At 27.9% G+C, this 15,979-nt stretch overlaps 3 protein-coding genes across 4 annotated transcripts; 1 reads left to right on the top strand and 2 right to left on the bottom strand.

The window, feature by feature from the left end:
- Positions 1–274: 274 nt before the first annotated feature.
- Positions 275–3,997, bottom strand: Bmcp (uncoupling protein Bmcp mitochondrial). Its single transcript, XM_015326118.2, has 7 exons — positions 3,886–3,997; positions 3,643–3,790; positions 3,278–3,557; positions 3,038–3,156; positions 1,490–1,550; positions 1,318–1,407; positions 275–1,239 (listed from the first exon to the last, which is right to left on the bottom strand). Exons 1-7 carry the CDS (start codon positions 3,965–3,967, stop codon positions 1,123–1,125), a joined length of 897 nt encoding a protein of 298 aa, XP_015181604.1. The 5' UTR covers positions 3,968–3,997; the 3' UTR covers positions 275–1,122.
- On the bottom strand, positions 3,918–7,632 carry LOC107069121 (uncharacterized). 2 transcript variants are annotated; one of them, XM_089172367.1, is made up of 4 exons: positions 7,300–7,632; positions 7,016–7,167; positions 6,635–6,930; positions 3,918–3,997 (listed from the first exon to the last, which is right to left on the bottom strand). In XM_089172367.1, exons 1-3 carry the CDS (start codon positions 7,480–7,482, stop codon positions 6,648–6,650), a joined length of 618 nt encoding a protein of 205 aa, XP_089028493.1. In that variant the 5' UTR covers positions 7,483–7,632; the 3' UTR covers positions 3,918–3,997; positions 6,635–6,647. The 2 variants fall into 2 exon arrangements, with proteins under 2 accessions (XP_089028493.1, XP_015181609.1); XM_015326123.2 differs by lacking the exon at positions 3,918–3,997 and having other exon boundaries at positions 6,547–6,930.
- Positions 4,786–6,536, top strand: LOC107069119 (uncharacterized). The gene is made up of 5 exons (XM_015326115.2): positions 4,786–5,037; positions 5,146–5,196; positions 5,263–5,370; positions 5,481–5,697; positions 5,769–6,536. Exons 1-5 carry the CDS (start codon positions 4,931–4,933, stop codon positions 6,309–6,311), a joined length of 1,026 nt encoding a protein of 341 aa, XP_015181601.1. The 5' UTR covers positions 4,786–4,930; the 3' UTR covers positions 6,312–6,536.
- Positions 7,633–15,979: the final 8,347 nt, after the last annotated feature.

Raw genomic sequence — 15,979 nt, 5'->3', positions numbered from 1 at the left:
TTTTTTTGAAAGATAAGTTTAAATATATTTCAAGTATTCTTTACTTTATTATTTTATTATTATTAATATATCTTTATACGCAAATATATTTAATAAAGATTAATTATTTTGTTGAAATTCAAGAAACGTTTTAAATATATATATGTATATATTTATATTAAAAGATAAAATTAAATATACTGTTTAAAAAAAATAAGAATCCTTCTTCTTTTTGTTTATTTTGTAAAAAAAAGTGTAAATAAACTGCAGGAGGATGTTTAAAAATTTGTATCGATTATTTGTGAACATTTATATTTTAAATAATAGTTACATGTGTGCAACAGATCTTTTTATGAGTATCCTAAAATGATGATTTTATATTATAAAGTAAATAAAATTACTTATTTTTTGACGATAATATGTATTATCTATCTACATATATAATACCGTATAAGATCCCTCAGAAAAATATAAATATTCAATTTATATTTTTATATATATACTCTACGCGTGCTTTAACATATTTTTCATTATCGCTTTTAAAATCTGAATTATTTTTATAATACTTAGCAGTTTTGGATTTGAAAATTTTTCATTTGACTAGATATAGAATTTTTTTAATAAGAGATTATTTCGTTATGTTTTTGCAATTCTTTTGTTTTTATAGAATATTTAATATCAATCATTATTTTTTTAAATATACTTTCAAAACATTTCTTTTAAACAGTTTATTTTTATTGAGAAAAATATATATCGTTTCTAAAGTATACTAGACACATTGTATGTACTTTTTCTTTCTTTGTTTTTTCTTTTTGTTGTAACAATGAAATGCAAATTTAAGATCGAATGCAAACTTTTAGATTTGTCGTTTTCTGTACTTTAAAGAATTCTGCTTTCGTTGATAAAAAAAAATTATGTTGTATACTTTTTACAATGTCATCATTTAAGGAGTAATCTGTACATTAATTTCTATTAACTTTATAACAAGAAGACACGAAGATAAGTTAATTTTAAAAAAAGAATCTTAACGCTAAATGCAACAACAAAAATACACTAATCCAGTTTCTATATATACTGTTAACTCTTTTAAAGCATAGGGTCAATACTTAGACGTTTTTCTTTTCTAAAATAAGCTATTAATGATTAAAGTTGTTTCAATTGTTCGTAAGTAATAAAGAATATAATGTTCCATGGACCCATTCTAAACCATGTTGGTATAAATCCTTTATACAATGCAAAAAATCCTTCATTTTTTATGGTCTGAAAGTTTGAAGTATAGAATATAAATTTGTTTTAATTTAAGAAAAAATGAAAATTGTTATCAACAATTACCGATACCTGAATGAAACAATCCATACTTCCATTATAAATATGAGGTGGTAACTTGCCATTATAAGATGATACTCTTCTTTGATTCATCAATCGTGTCTAAAATTAAAACGTTGATGCAAATTAAATTTGTATAAGAGATAAAATTAATCTTTGATCTTATGATTATACAATTACTTACACGTACAACATCTATGGGAGTAGAAGCGACTGCACTTCCCATACTGGCGATAAAACTAGATCTGAAATATAAATTGGAATCTAAATTATATCAGTTTGTTAATTCTCTTCAATCGTTTTTTGTTTGCAGGCTCGGTTATTAAATAATTTATAATTTTATTGTAAAGTATCGAATAGTGAAATAAAAAGAAAATTTTAATTTAACAACTACGAAGATTGAATTTTCGTTTTGTGAATAGTTATAAGAGAAGAATGTACTAATAATTAACATTATTCATATTTCTATAAAACACATATTGTCAATGTTGTATATTACAAGAAGAATAAGAACCCTTATCCAGGCATTATGCATGAATTTGTATTAAAATATATGATGTCTGTGCTGATGTATGATTATTATAGGAAAGCATACAATATAATTTGTTAGTATCGATTAATGCATTTTGGGATCAAAATAAAAAAATAAAACAATACTAGTTAAGGAAAACAAACAGAAAAATAAGAGGATTTTTTCTCCGTTGCGATGACTAGTTGTAATAATAATATATATATATTGATGTTTAAATAATGCACTGTTTAGCAATTAGTAAATGGATTTTCTAAAGCTCGGGGGATGCATAAATTGCTAACCAAAAAAGGTTCTTGTTGCAGAACGTTTGCAGGAACGTGTCAATAAACCTATACTCAACACGGAGTGCTGAACACTTTAGTATTAAGTCTCTGAGGTCATCTCAATATCATCCATGTACTGCTTGCGCCCATGTGTAAGATAATGAGTATGGACCTGGAAATAAAATGTTGATATTTTAGGAAATGATTGTTCCTTTTTTTCTCTTTTAATACAAACATTAGATATTACTCCATCATGTAAAATGATGAAATCCATAGCTAAAACCTAAATAAAGTTTTGAGTTATAAAGTATTATTATTATTATGTTATTAATGACAATTAATGTCAATTGTTGTCATTTTAACAAATGCATTAAAAAATATAAAATAATATATGACTAACAAAATGTTATATAAAATAAAGCATATCAACAAAATGCACATCGAAACAAAATATTAATAAGGAAGGCACACCTTTAAGATGATAGAATATATTTTCACATGACATCATGTATTATACGAGATTTTTCGTTCATACACATTTTGAAAAAGCTAATTATTATTAAATTGAAATATAATTTATAGCAAAATAGAAATCACTGATCTTTTTGCTATATGAAGAAGAGTACAAAATTTGCTTGGATAAGGGTTAAGCAGATACAATTAGTATCAGTAATACACATTGTACAACACGCATTATGTAATACAATGTATTACAATGTACAATATGCTTATATATAAATATAATGTAAAAGTGATAAATTACAATTATTACAAATTATTTTCAGAATTAAAAGAAATCAAATTATTGTACCATAATAGATTGGAATATTGCAATAGTCATTATAAAAAATCTTTCTAAAACATTATAATTTGTGCCGATGCACACATAAAGTATTAAATTTTGTTTTGCTGTCAAATGTTTTAATTTGAGACTTACACAAAATGGTTACTAACGCTGTCCCCAAGAAATTCCATAAATTTACTCTTACTAAAGTCATAAATAGGTAATTCTACTGCCGCGATAATAGCCGCTCTTTGAGCAGTTGGCCCTACACCCTGTAAGAATATTAGAAAAATGTAATTATTTGCAATGGAATTCAGTTACTACATAGAACTATTAACTTCATTTCATTTGTATAAACAAAGTTTATATTTTGATTAGAATTGTATACATTACCCTCCATAAGCCACGTATGCCTTCATGTTGATAAACATCTTGGAAGCAACTCATTAAGGATAAATTAGCATCGATACCTGTTACTTGCATACGAACTTTTATCACATCGGTAGGATTAGCTATAGCACTTGATATTGCACCAGCTAACGCTGCACATATAATATTAATAAGTACTGCGTCATCTGTTCCCCATTTTTTTGTAGCAATTTCTTGCAACGAATAATATGTTCCAAACTTTATTGTTCCATATGTAGCTTGTCTAAGAATAGCAGAACTAATCCTATGAAATTTAAATCAAAAGTAAATAATAATATAACAAGCAACAAAAAACTAATACTTCTATAGACTTAATAAAAATAAAATACCCAGAATATAAAGCTCGGAATCCTTCTTCTTTAGATATTTGAAATAAAGCATTAGTCATACCAGAATACTTTAAATGTGCATGCTTTCTATCTAATTTTTGACCTTGCACTTGTAAACGTGTTTTTGTTGTATCTAAAGGAAAAGTACCTAGAAAAAAAATAGACATAAATATTAAGACAAGACTAATTATGAATAATTAAAGTTTATTAATAAAATAGTTATGTCAATTCGAATAAACTTACCTAACTCTGCAACGATAGAAGCAAGGCCTCCATAAACAAAAGGTCGCCAATCGTTAGATTGTCTAGATTGTCTTTCTCCCATCACCTTAGGTTATTTTTGGAGCAATAAATTCTATTAATTAATAAACAATTTTTCGTAAGTATCAATATAAAACAAAATATAGATTTCTTATCGTTATAGTTATTACAATAACAGTATATAATAAAATAATATTTAAAAAACACTTATTTACATTACCTACAAAATACGTTTAACAAATATAACAATTTATATTGATTTTCTTAAATATCAATAAAATAATAATGAAATTCTTTTCACACAAAAAATATGTATATAAATATATATATAACAATGTCCAATCTATACTTAAAAAAGATTAATTTAAAATATTCTCCCTCGTATACGGTCACGAGAGCTCATTCGTCAACCAGAAACTAAAAATTACATTAGACGTGATCATAGAACTTGTGAAACAAACAAGATATGAAATATCTCATCATAATTATCATCAAAACATTTACCATTATCACCAAACATATTACGAATGAATTGTTTATTAGCTGATAATATTATAAATACCAAGTTAATGTGAAATATTGTGGTTATTTGTTTCACATTATTTTTAACATTGACTTTTTCTTTTAAATACCTAACCTCACATTTCACTAAATATTATTTACCATTATTGTTAATATTAAAAATAAAAATATTAATAATAAGAGAATAAATATAAATTCAACATTATAATTATAGTAATTTAAATTTAATATACTAAAAAAAAAATGATTTAAAGACTAATATATATTTAAGATTATTATATAAAAATAATTAAAAAATTAAAATGTGTATTTAAGTTTATTATTAAAAATAATTACGAAATATTTTTATCCAATATTGTTTCCTAAATCTGCCACCAGATGCACATTGTATACACCTAACCTAAATATTACACTCCATTACTTAGTTTTTGTATCTTCCATGATTCTGAGATCAACAAGATTTATCGATTTCTTTTAAATACAGTAATAATAAGTTTTTTTTATCATGGATACACCGGTGTTGACAAAACAGCAACAGAGACAAAGTTTGTCAGGGAAACGATCATCAAACAAATTGCGTAATGTTCTAGCTCAACCACACGATAATTATTGGTACATTGTTTACTTTTTTTTATTTTTTTTTGTTTATCATAAAATATCTCTAACTTTATAAGAGAGATAGCACTTAAAAATGTTCTTTTATTTTTATTCTATTAATAGGCCTGTGGTAAAAGAAGAAGATAAAGTGAAATTAAATTCTATACTAAAAGAGTAAGTTGATACATTGAAGTTTGTTTGTGTATTCATAATTAAATAAATTATGTCAATATTTTATAGATTACTTCCCGTGTTAAAAAGACCAAGTAAAAAAAGGAGATGTATAGAAAATGAATCAAAAGAAGAGCAAAAAGTTAGTGATGAACCATTCTTCAAAAGGGATATGTTGTAAGTTTTTTTTTTTTTTTTTTGTATAAATTTAACATTAAACCTTAATGCAACCTTAACACCAACATTTATTTTAAATAATTTGTCTTGTTTTTTTTTCATTTATTTAGAAATTCAGTAGTCCTTGGTGTAAATACTGTTACACGCTCATTAGAAAAGGATGCAGTATGTTGTGTTTTATTGGATGCTAATGTGGAACCGCCACTTTTAATAAAGCATATTGTCATGATGGCACAAAGAAAAGAAATACCATTTCTCCTTGTACCATCTTTAAAAGTTCTTACGTTAGAGACTATTGGATTTTCATCTACAGCACTTGGTTTGAAAGTATGATATTTTTACATTTAATTGACAAAATTCATTTATTTTATTTTGATTCTATGTATGTTTGGTTATAGAAAATAGTGTTATCTTCGGATCATCATTTTTATAAGTTGTACGATATTGTATTGGATATCTCTAAAAATTATCCTGCACCGAAGAGATCATTACAAACACTATTTACAGATATGGATACGGAAATGACTTTAGATTGTACAATAATTGAGAACGATAAAGTAAATGATAGTGTAACTAAAAAAGAAAGTACTTTTAGGGTCAATGAAGAATTTACTTCAATGGAAAGTATTTATAAATATAGATCTTCGTGTAAAGAAAGGGTGTTTATTCCGCCTAATGTTATTTGTGATGATACTAAGAATATTGATCACGAAACCTCTGAATTTATTTCTCTTAATGATGTTAATTTAAATGGTATTGAAATACCAAGATTACAGAAGTATACAAGATATTTTTGCCCTCCCTCTGAAAAGGATAAATCTAATAATGACAATACTACGTATCTACCCTTGAAAATATTACAATTGCGAGGGAATAGTAATAGGACGAAAGCTACTAAAGCCCCTAAGAAAAAAAGACCAAAAATAAATAAGATTAATTAGTTATAAAACTAATGATAATTTCTGTAATTATTTATACGAATATTGATTTTGTACAATAATAGTTTTATCGTAAACAAAAAATATTAAAATTCATTAATTTTCTTAGAAAATAACTTACAGAGGAATGTGTATATGAAAATGAATGTATTAATGTAATATGTACAAACAGATGCATAGATATGCGTTAACAATGATAGAATAAGATTAAACAGTCTTTGAAAACTATAGATTCAAATGCTTTGTACAAAAATTTGTTAATATTATAATTATAATACTACAAAAATAAACATTTCTTAATATTATAAATGAGTAATACTCAGTACCTAAGATATGATATCATATAGAGAGTGTAGAACCAATTGATGATTTGCACATTCTGCTACAAAGTTTGCTGGCCAAAGATAGGCTAGCAGTTCCACCTGGCATACTCGATATAAGAAATGAAACCAGAGCAATGGATTCTAACAAGCAGCACAATGATGTCAACACCAATGATTTTAAACAGATCGTACAATACAATGTAGTTATCAACATTGCAATATAAAATAGCGCATAGTATCTTCTTTTAGGCGCAAGTAAAGACTGTATATAATTACGCGGGCCCCACAGAAAGCACAAACTGTAAATGACAAATTATTTCATAATATTGATACATTTTGATAATTTATAAAATAATAATTAAATTAATAATATTTAATACCTACCTTAATAACAGTAATATACTTCCTAAGGTATATAATCCGACAAATTTTCTTTGATGTATAAGAAGTACAGGCAAATAACATGCAGATAATAATAAGCACAAAAATCCCGAGAAACAGCATAATGCAAAGGCTGCGATTCTTTGTTTACTTGTCTAAGAAGAAAAATCAAGGGAATAAAGAAATAGTAAAATATTAAATATTAATAATAATAAAAACACTAAATTATACTGATATGAAAAATATTTCAATCGAGATGTCAAGGTTATATTAGTGAAGCTTTTTACCATACTACAAAAATATTCTTCTCCGAGTCTATTATACCATGTTTGTTTTACGCTATTTGTATGTGTTATTCCATGCAATTTTATAAAATCCTGTGAGGAATCTGCCTCCATGGATATTTTACATTGTTCGTCATTTTTACTTTTTAAAAGATACTCATTTAACTCTTTATTGAGATCGGCCATTTTAATGATTTACTGTTCTCAACTGCACATGCGCATCAAACTTTTGATAGAATTATTTCCTACCTTATCGACTACTATCTTTTGAAAAATAATAAATAATATTATATTTATCAATTATTTTTTTTACTTTAATTCATTTTTTTTTTTTATAGAATTGAAAGAAAATAATTCGATAGAACGTTTGGTACGAGTTTTAAAAAAATATTTTGTTTTTTTGACATGGGCCAATCGGAAACGATTTGGCGCGAATATACAAACTCACGATGGATTTTCAAACTTACATTTATTTAAACAAATCAACATTTACCTCATATTTACGGATTGTATACTGTATTTCTTGTACGGGTAATGCATCGCTCTCTCTCTCTCTCTCTCTCTGTTTCTTTCTTTCTATATCGCAAAAATCGTGTATGTTACGCATGTTTCAATCGCATATGGGATCGTATGTATCAATGGAATTATAATGAGACTAGAAGATTTTGACTAGAAACAAGAGATTTGTTCAATGTTTATGATCGAAGACAATAACGTTGTTAATAACTAATAATAATTATATCAGTAATAAACAATTATAATCAATAATCAATAATAATAATAATAATAATAATAATAATAATAATAATAATAATAATAATAAATACAATCACAATAATATTAAGCAATAACTGACAAATGACGATAATGTTTAACATTAAAAATCACAATGTAAAAAAGAAAAACATGACAATTTTAATTAACAAATCGATCACATTCGATTAAATTAACACGCTAAAGAGAACCATAACTTTTGTGTAGGTCCACACTTGTCTTCTCTTATTTCTGGTTTATTCATTTCTTATTAGTTTGTTTTATCTTCTTTTTCTCTTTTTCTTTCTCTTCTTTTTCTTCTTATCATTTCTTTTAACCACTAAATACGTACTGTTCGCGACCGCTCGATATCTCGATTACACGATATATGGAATGAGAATGCTAATTAATAATTATTCAACATGAAGGATTTCCTAAAATCATGCTTGTACCGTGAAACGAAGTATTTTTGTTTCCTTGCTTAGGATTTAAAGGCTTTTACACGATTACATCTCGGGTACGTAATTTATGCTGCGTGCGCTTTTGTGTTAATATGTATATGTGTGTATACATGTGGATGTGTGCGCGTGTGTTGATCGTATTTGGTATGTATTTTAATAAGGATGATTTGAAAGTTAATTTCTGTGTATATATATATATGTATATGTGTGTGTGTGTTTCCGCGATCGTATGAGTGCTTGTAAATGTAGAAGGGGGATCTTGTTGTTTAATTATATACTTTGGCTTTTCAATTATTTCATTATTCACTTCCTTTTTTCTTATTCTTATTCTCACTCTCACTCTCTTTCTCTCTCTCTTTCTATCTCTTTCTATTTCTTTTTCATGGTTCTTTTTTTTTTTTTTTTAATCTCACACACACATTCTTATTTTCACTCTCTCTCTCTCTTTCTCTCATTTTTTAATGCTAATGGCAGCACAGATACAATTTTTAATATTGTTAGCATCTTAACGTGCCGAATCTGTTCTTATTACAAATATTACGCGTAATGATTAAAACGCGGCCTATTTTTAATTAATCTTGGAACCATCGTTCTCGTAAGATAATAAAACGTATAGAGCTGCGTCTTTATCGGAGATTAAAATACGCGAATAATTATAATCATTATTTATGTTTATGTATGTAATATACAATACGCGATATATTACGCCTGAATTAAATTGTGTGCACTACGAAGAAGGAAACTATAGTTCGTGTGTCTATGTGTTGTTTGTATGTGTGTGTTCATGTATGTTTGTATGTGAATGTATGTGAAGAATATAGATAGAAGAAACACTTTCATTATACAGCATCTAATAATAATAAGATAAGCAAAATGAAATAATTTAGATAAAAGATAAGAATTTATATCATCTTATTTGTTCCTCATTCTTTCTTTCTCTCTCTTTTTCTATCTTTTAAAAATCATTGATAAAAAAGAAGACAGATAATTAGATTAAATAAAATGCGAAATGCAAGGAAGAAAATAGGAAACATTTGGTTTTTTATATTACATTAATCAGTTCTTATCGATAATAATCGATAATTATTTTATAAAATTGTTTTCTTGAGTAAAAAAAAGATAGACACAAAGTGCAAAAGAGAAAGGGAGAGACAGAGAGAGAAAGAGAGAGAGAGAGAGAGAGAGAGAGAGAGAGAGAGAGAGAATGAGAAAAAAATTCGAAAAAGGGAGAAAGAAAGAGAGAGACAGAGGTTAAATACGATTCTAATTGAAAAATGAATCGTTAATTTTTCGAATGATATTAATTGACAACAATTAATGCTAATCATTTGGGAACACAACTAACGATAACACTTTACTCAATCTAAGCTGCATTTTTGCTAAATTGCTGATTTCTTCTAATTACGTTCAAAGGAATTTAACAAATAGAGATTTATCTTATTAGAAATTTGAGAGAATTTAAAGATTCTCGTATAATTCTTTTTTGTTTCCTTTTTTCTTTTTAAATGACGGTAATGGGTGGTTAGTGGGTGGTATCGTCTAAACAAAGAGCATCATTTAGATTTTTGCAGAAAGAACGACGACGTGTAATTTATTTTAGATTGGATGAATACTCACGCACGATTGTTTTTGACAAAAATTGCGTTAATTAATGAATTTGGCAATGGAGGGAAAGAAACGAAATTAATACAACAATTAAATAATAATTAAGTTTACTTTCTAATACTAAATTAGAATCGATTTTTTTTTAAATTTCTATTCGCTTGTCAATGAATTCCGAGCAATATTTCAATTTCAATTATCAATTTAAAATTAATCATAATTCTACGAAGAAGTTCGTCAATGAAAGATTCAACGAGCCAATGATATACGATCATTGAAACATTTTGTACACATCGTAGATACATGTGAACTTTTTAAATCGTTTTATTGCAACGTAGAATCATCGAATATTTCGTAGAATTATTTTCATCTTTAAATCGATGATCGTGAATAGTCCAAGATTAATAATCACACCCTTGGATAATTTATTCTTATCTTTCCCTTATCTTTCCCTTATCTTTTTCTTTCTCTCTCTTTCTCTTTTAATTTCTTTCCGTATAGTATAATTTTTTGTCACAATTCATCAATACGGGTCTTACCAATATATTTAAAATATAAATTTCACAGCACAAGAGCAAGAGAAAAAGAAAAAGTGTGAGAGGGAGAGAAAGAAAGAGGGATAGAGTAAGAGAACTGAATAAAAAAACGACTCGTATTTTTCTATTTTCTTTCCCTTCTTTCCAATCATTTCTATTTCGCGAGCGAATCATATTTTATATAGTTTTTTTTTTTTCTAAGAATGTGGGAATAAGTCGAAAGTTCTTTCCATTTTTTATTGTTGTTAAATATTTTTCATCGTCGACTTTTTTCTCGATGAATTTTTTAATTGTTCGTGTAAAGTCTTTCAGGAACGAAGCCTTAAGATTTATAATTCTAAACGAATGATTTTATCGATTATCCGTTTTAATGTGTACAGAATTGATACACGACATATACGTACGTAAGTATATATATGTATGTATATATTTAATTATGTATTTATATATGTATTAATATATATATATAATATATATATGGCACGTGACAACGCACGAATGCGTTTCAGTCTCGTAATATCGTTTTATTTTATTTTACTTTATTTTATTTTATTTTATTTACTTTTCTATTATTATTCACGCACGCGTTCATTTAATATTATTATTATTATTATTATTAAAATGATTTAAATCAATCTCATCAAACGTTCGCGATGTTCCTTTAATCTTTCTTGTGTTAAATATTTAATATTATTTTTTGCTCTTTTTTTAAATCATTCTCTTCGTTAAAACGATACACCTCCCTCTTTCTCTTTCTCTATTTTTTTCTCTTCTTTTTTAAAATGAATTCTTTGTTAAAAACAATTTGTAATTATATTAATTATATATGCTAATTTACTGATTAATAATATTGAATAATATCGATAATGTAATATCAAAAACGTATGAGAATGAGCAGAGAAAATGAAATAAAAACAAACTTTTCTTTTAAATTAAAATTAAAAAATAAAATATGATACAAAATTATATTCACATACATATACATATATATATATATATATATATATATATATATATATATATATATATATATATGTATGTATATATGTGTTTATACGTTATGTTTATAGTAATTAGTGTTTGTTTATGAAAAGAGTATTATGTATACGGTACTCGAGAGTTTCTCGACTAAATTTGCAACGCAATAAATCGCGCGATAAACTATATTATGCGAGAAATACTGATGCAGTCTGTGATCGAATTTATATTTGAGAAATATAACGCAGCTAATAAAGTCCATTTTTATTTTTCTTTTTCTATTTCTCTTTCTCCTTTCTTCCTTTTAAAATACCGATTAATCGAAAAGTAACGTCGTACGGTATTTTCAAGGATAATAGTTCCATTTGCTAATTTTAAACGACATCATTAAAGTAAAGGATTTCACGTTTGACTCTTTAAAATGTGAACGATTCAACATACAAATTAGTCAAACATCTATTCTCCCTTTTGGTTTTTCATTTCATTGTTTATCTTCTTTTTATGTGTCGTTTTCTTACCATACGTTAGAATAATGTCTTAATAATTCAAATGACTTTTATGTAATCCTAATTCATATTGCACTCGCCGGCACAAACGAGTCATCGAACTTAATTCAGCCGTTCATTCCTATATTTTTATTTATAAATTATTATTTAAATATTTTTTCTTTTTTATTTTTTTTTAGAACGTAATGTATTTAATTTATTCTTAAATAAAAAAAAACATAAATATTTATATGAATATATATATATATATATATATATAAATTGAGTAATTAAAAAAGACACAATAATAAACGGCCGATAAATGTTCTTTGACTCGTCGCGAAAGAACAGAAAAACCAATTAATTACGCATCGTCATACGCAACGAGATTTTCTTTTTCTATCTCCCTCTCTGTTCTCTTTATGTTACATTTTTTTTTTCTTTAGTTTTTTTTTTGAATCAACCGAGAACTGTGGGATTCGTAAATCCCATTGCATTGAGTACGGAAATCATTATTTAATAATATATATATATATATATATATATAATATATATACTCTCTCTCTCTCTCTCTCTCACGCACACACACACACACACACACACACACACACTCACTATTTAATCTTTGAAATGAATTCGTCGTTCGTATTGACGATTAATTATTTATTCGCGAATAAAAAGAAACAAGCAGGTTGACCCTCGTCGAACATCGAGCGGTCGGGTCGACCAGGGCAACCCGTTTATATTCGCTCCCTTTTTTTTCTTTCTTCCCTTCTTCTTCTTCTTCTTCGAACCTTTTTATCCCTTTTCTTCATCATTTTTTCTTTTTTCCTTTTTTTATTTATTTATTCATTTATTTACTTATTATTATTTATTAATTTTCTCTCTCTCTCTCTTTCTCTCTCCCTTTTCATATATCCTTTTCTTCTCCTCTTCCTCCTCCTCTTCTTCAGCTTGCCACCCTTTTTCGTCTTTACCGTTATTGGCTAATTCGAGCGTATTTACCGATATTATTTATAACTAAATTCTCGCATATTAATTGTATATCGTATTAACTCGATTCGCCAAGAGGTGTATATATATAGATAACATATACCTCTTTTCTATATACCTACAGCCCTATTTTTTCGTTCTTCTTTTATTTTCCCTTCCCTCATTTTTCTCACTTTAGTCGTCATTTTTCTTCTTCTTCATCCCTTTTTTCTTGTCGTCATCATTCCCCCTCCCCCACATCTTTTTATCGTAATTCACACTCTTTTTCTCTCTCTCTCTCTTTCTCTTTTTTTACACGCAAAATGTTTTACAACTAATGCTTACGATCTATTGTCCCGTATTTGAATTTTTTCCCTTCTCCTTTGTATCATCTTCTTCTTCTTTTCTTTTTATCGTGAAATGCACGCTTATCTTTCTTTTTTCTTTCGTTCTTTTTATTTTTTTTTCTCACCATCAACGTCATTATCATCATCATCATTATTATTAATATCATTATTATTATTATTAAATAATATTATTATTAATATTAATTATTATTATTATTATAATTATTCTTATTATTTTGTATTAGAGTTTTCTATATTCTTTTCTCTCTCCTCTTTTTTCCCCTTTCGATTTTTGTGTTTTTTCTTTTTTTCTTTTTCTTCTTTCTTTTTTCATTTAAATCGTTCACAGCGTTTTATACTTGAAATGTTTTTTTTTCTTTTTTTTTTTGGATAACTATATATCGCGTATTCTTTTTCTTTTATTTTCTTATTCTTTTTCTTTTTATATTTTCTTTATTCATCATTATTTCTATTTCTTTCTAATGCTTTTTTTTTTTATCTTAGTCTGCTGCTTCTTCTTTTTCTTCTTCTTATTGTTAATGCAAATCGTCGTTATTGATATATTGTATTTTTAATTAAATTCGACGACATAAAACGACAACGACGACAATCTCGATCGCGGAAAAAAGAATTTTTTTCGTATTTTTTTTATCGAAAAATGTCAACAATGTTCTTCATGTTTTTATCTTTTTTCTTTTTTATCGAATAAATACTCGCGTCATGTCTCGTATGTATTTGCGTTATATTAATTGTTAACGATAATATTGATAGACGATAGATTTTTCGTCGATACTTGACCCCTCCTCTTCCTTCTACTTCCCTCTTAGTCCTGTTAGAAGTATTTTTAAGTAAGTTTATTTTATTTTTTACGCAACTCCTATTTTGGATTTATCGAAAGGATCGTAAACGTCATCAAGTCATATTATTTCCTTTTTCCTTGTCCCTTCATTTTTTTTATATTTCATTATTTTCGATCGCAGTCCAATGTAGGCCAACGACTAGGTTCTCTTCTTGTTTCTTTTCAAACATCAACTTCGAAGGACCCACGTTGAAACTTTTCTTTTCTATTTCCGACCGGTTTCATAACAAGTTTGCGTTAAAACAAAACAAAAATCATAAACGAAAATCAATTAAAATGATAAAGAAAAAAAAAATAAATCGTAAGTTATTACCGTCCTTCAAATATCACAGGATTCAATCGTAGAATCTTCAATGGCGAAGGAAGGCAAATTTAAAGGTTTTATTTTATTAGAATCGTTAAATGAAAATAAGAAGAAGCGAGTTTTTTTGTTTTGAAAACGATTAAACATTATGGGGATATAGATGTGGTTTGGATGATTGAAATGAAACAAATAATTTTCGCCTATTGATAACGAAGTTAGACCGTCGTGACGTATTGCCGTAATTCGGCTTCACCGTCCTCATTGGAGAACCAAGGATCTTTGTATTTAGGCACCTCTTCGCTTCTAGCCCTGTTGGGTCCACGTGTTAATTCACGAGATCGCATTCGTGGTACTTCTTCGCTGAGCGATCTTTTGCTAGGATCCATCGTTGTTGGTACTTCGAGAAGTGCTTTCGATCTAAGCAATAATGGTCTTTGTCTGCCCTTTGGTTCCTCGCTGGATGCACGTACTATCGTATGGATTGGTGGTGGTGCTAATCTTTCCTCCAATTGATACCCACTTTCCGATCTTGCACGAAGGGCAGCCTTCTTTTTCGATGCTCCACGACGTTCGTGTTTGATGATACTTTTCTTCTGTTGTACCGGGGAATAAGCTTGTACCGATAATTGTTGTTGTTGTAGTTGAGATTTTTGTCTTTTAATCGGCGTGGTTGGTACTTGGGGTGACCAAACAGGCGAAGATTCTACCGGACTCGGTGCTCTTTTCGGTGGTGTTTTCTCAGGTGACTCGTCTTTCCAAGCACCTTGATAAATTGGGAACGGTGATACTTGGTTGAGAAAACGCCAACGAAAATCTTCCTCAGCGGCACGTGATTGTTCGGTAGCCATTGGTGGACAATGAGTTGGTGTAACGTTGTGGAAAGGTGACCAATTTTTCGATTCCTCTGATTCGATTGTTGGTGCTCGAATAGGTCCAGCAATGCTTGCGTCACTCGGTGAACCATCGTAAGGTGTCCATTTGATCTCGCTGATATGCTTTTGTTCACGTTTTTTAACCCCAACGTTTGGCAACGGCGAAGCGTCCTCGTACGGTACGAATTTGGCATTTGTTACCGTAATTTCGGGTGATATCAAACGTCGTACGACTCTATTTTCTAATTTCGTCATTTGCCTTGGATCCGGTTCTGGTGACATACTCCTGCGAATGCTGTATCTTGGCCTTTCTCGTAGACTCTTACTTTTTCCTGAATCCGCGGAATCACCTCTCGACCATTTAGATTCCTTTTTATCAGCTGGTAAGGAAAAGTGCGGCTTCATTGCCCACTTAGAACGAGGTTTTCTAACATCCTCGGTTGGACTAGCAATAGGTTCCTTTTGTTCCCATTTTTTCGACATACCAGTTATACTGAGTATGCTTTTGGTTTGG

Source organism: Polistes dominula, unplaced genomic scaffold (genome assembly GCF_049000335.1).
Source record: "Polistes dominula isolate Pdom_NZ unplaced genomic scaffold, Pdom_raw_medaka contig_73, whole genome shotgun sequence".
Lineage (NCBI taxonomy): Eukaryota > Metazoa > Arthropoda > Insecta > Hymenoptera > Vespidae > Polistes > Polistes dominula.
Note: the sequence above shows the minus strand (reverse complement) of the source record. Positions and strands in the feature narration are given on the sequence as shown.

What these genes read in the sequence shown, in the direction of transcription:
- Bmcp (XM_015326118.2), bottom strand. Translation starts at nt 3,967, where the DNA reads ATGGGAGAAAGACAATCTAGACAATCTAACGATTGGCGACCTTTTGTT. An exon ending in TTCTATCGTTGCAGAGTTAG is followed by an intron (nt 3,791 to 3,885) that starts GTAAGTTTATTC and finishes TTTTTTTTCTAG; the next exon opens with GTACTTTTCCTTTAGATACA. An exon ending in CTCCCATAGATGTTGTACGT is followed by an intron (nt 1,408 to 1,489) that starts GTAAGTAATTGT and finishes TTTTAATTTTAG; the next exon opens with ACACGATTGATGAATCAAAG.
- LOC107069119 (XM_015326115.2), top strand. Translation starts at nt 4,931, where the DNA reads ATGGATACACCGGTGTTGACAAAACAGCAACAGAGACAAAGTTTGTCA. An exon ending in CAACCACACGATAATTATTG is followed by an intron (nt 5,038 to 5,145) that starts GTACATTGTTTA and finishes TTCTATTAATAG; the next exon opens with GCCTGTGGTAAAAGAAGAAG. An exon ending in TTAAATTCTATACTAAAAGA is followed by an intron (nt 5,197 to 5,262) that starts GTAAGTTGATAC and finishes AATATTTTATAG; the next exon opens with ATTACTTCCCGTGTTAAAAA.
- LOC107069121 (XM_089172367.1), bottom strand. Translation starts at nt 7,482, where the DNA reads ATGGCCGATCTCAATAAAGAGTTAAATGAGTATCTTTTAAAAAGTAAA. An exon ending in AAGAATATTTTTGTAGTATG is followed by an intron (nt 7,168 to 7,299) that starts GTAAAAAGCTTC and finishes TTTTCTTCTTAG; the next exon opens with ACAAGTAAACAAAGAATCGC. An exon ending in AGTATATTACTGTTATTAAG is followed by an intron (nt 6,931 to 7,015) that starts GTAGGTATTAAA and finishes TGTCATTTACAG; the next exon opens with TTTGTGCTTTCTGTGGGGCC.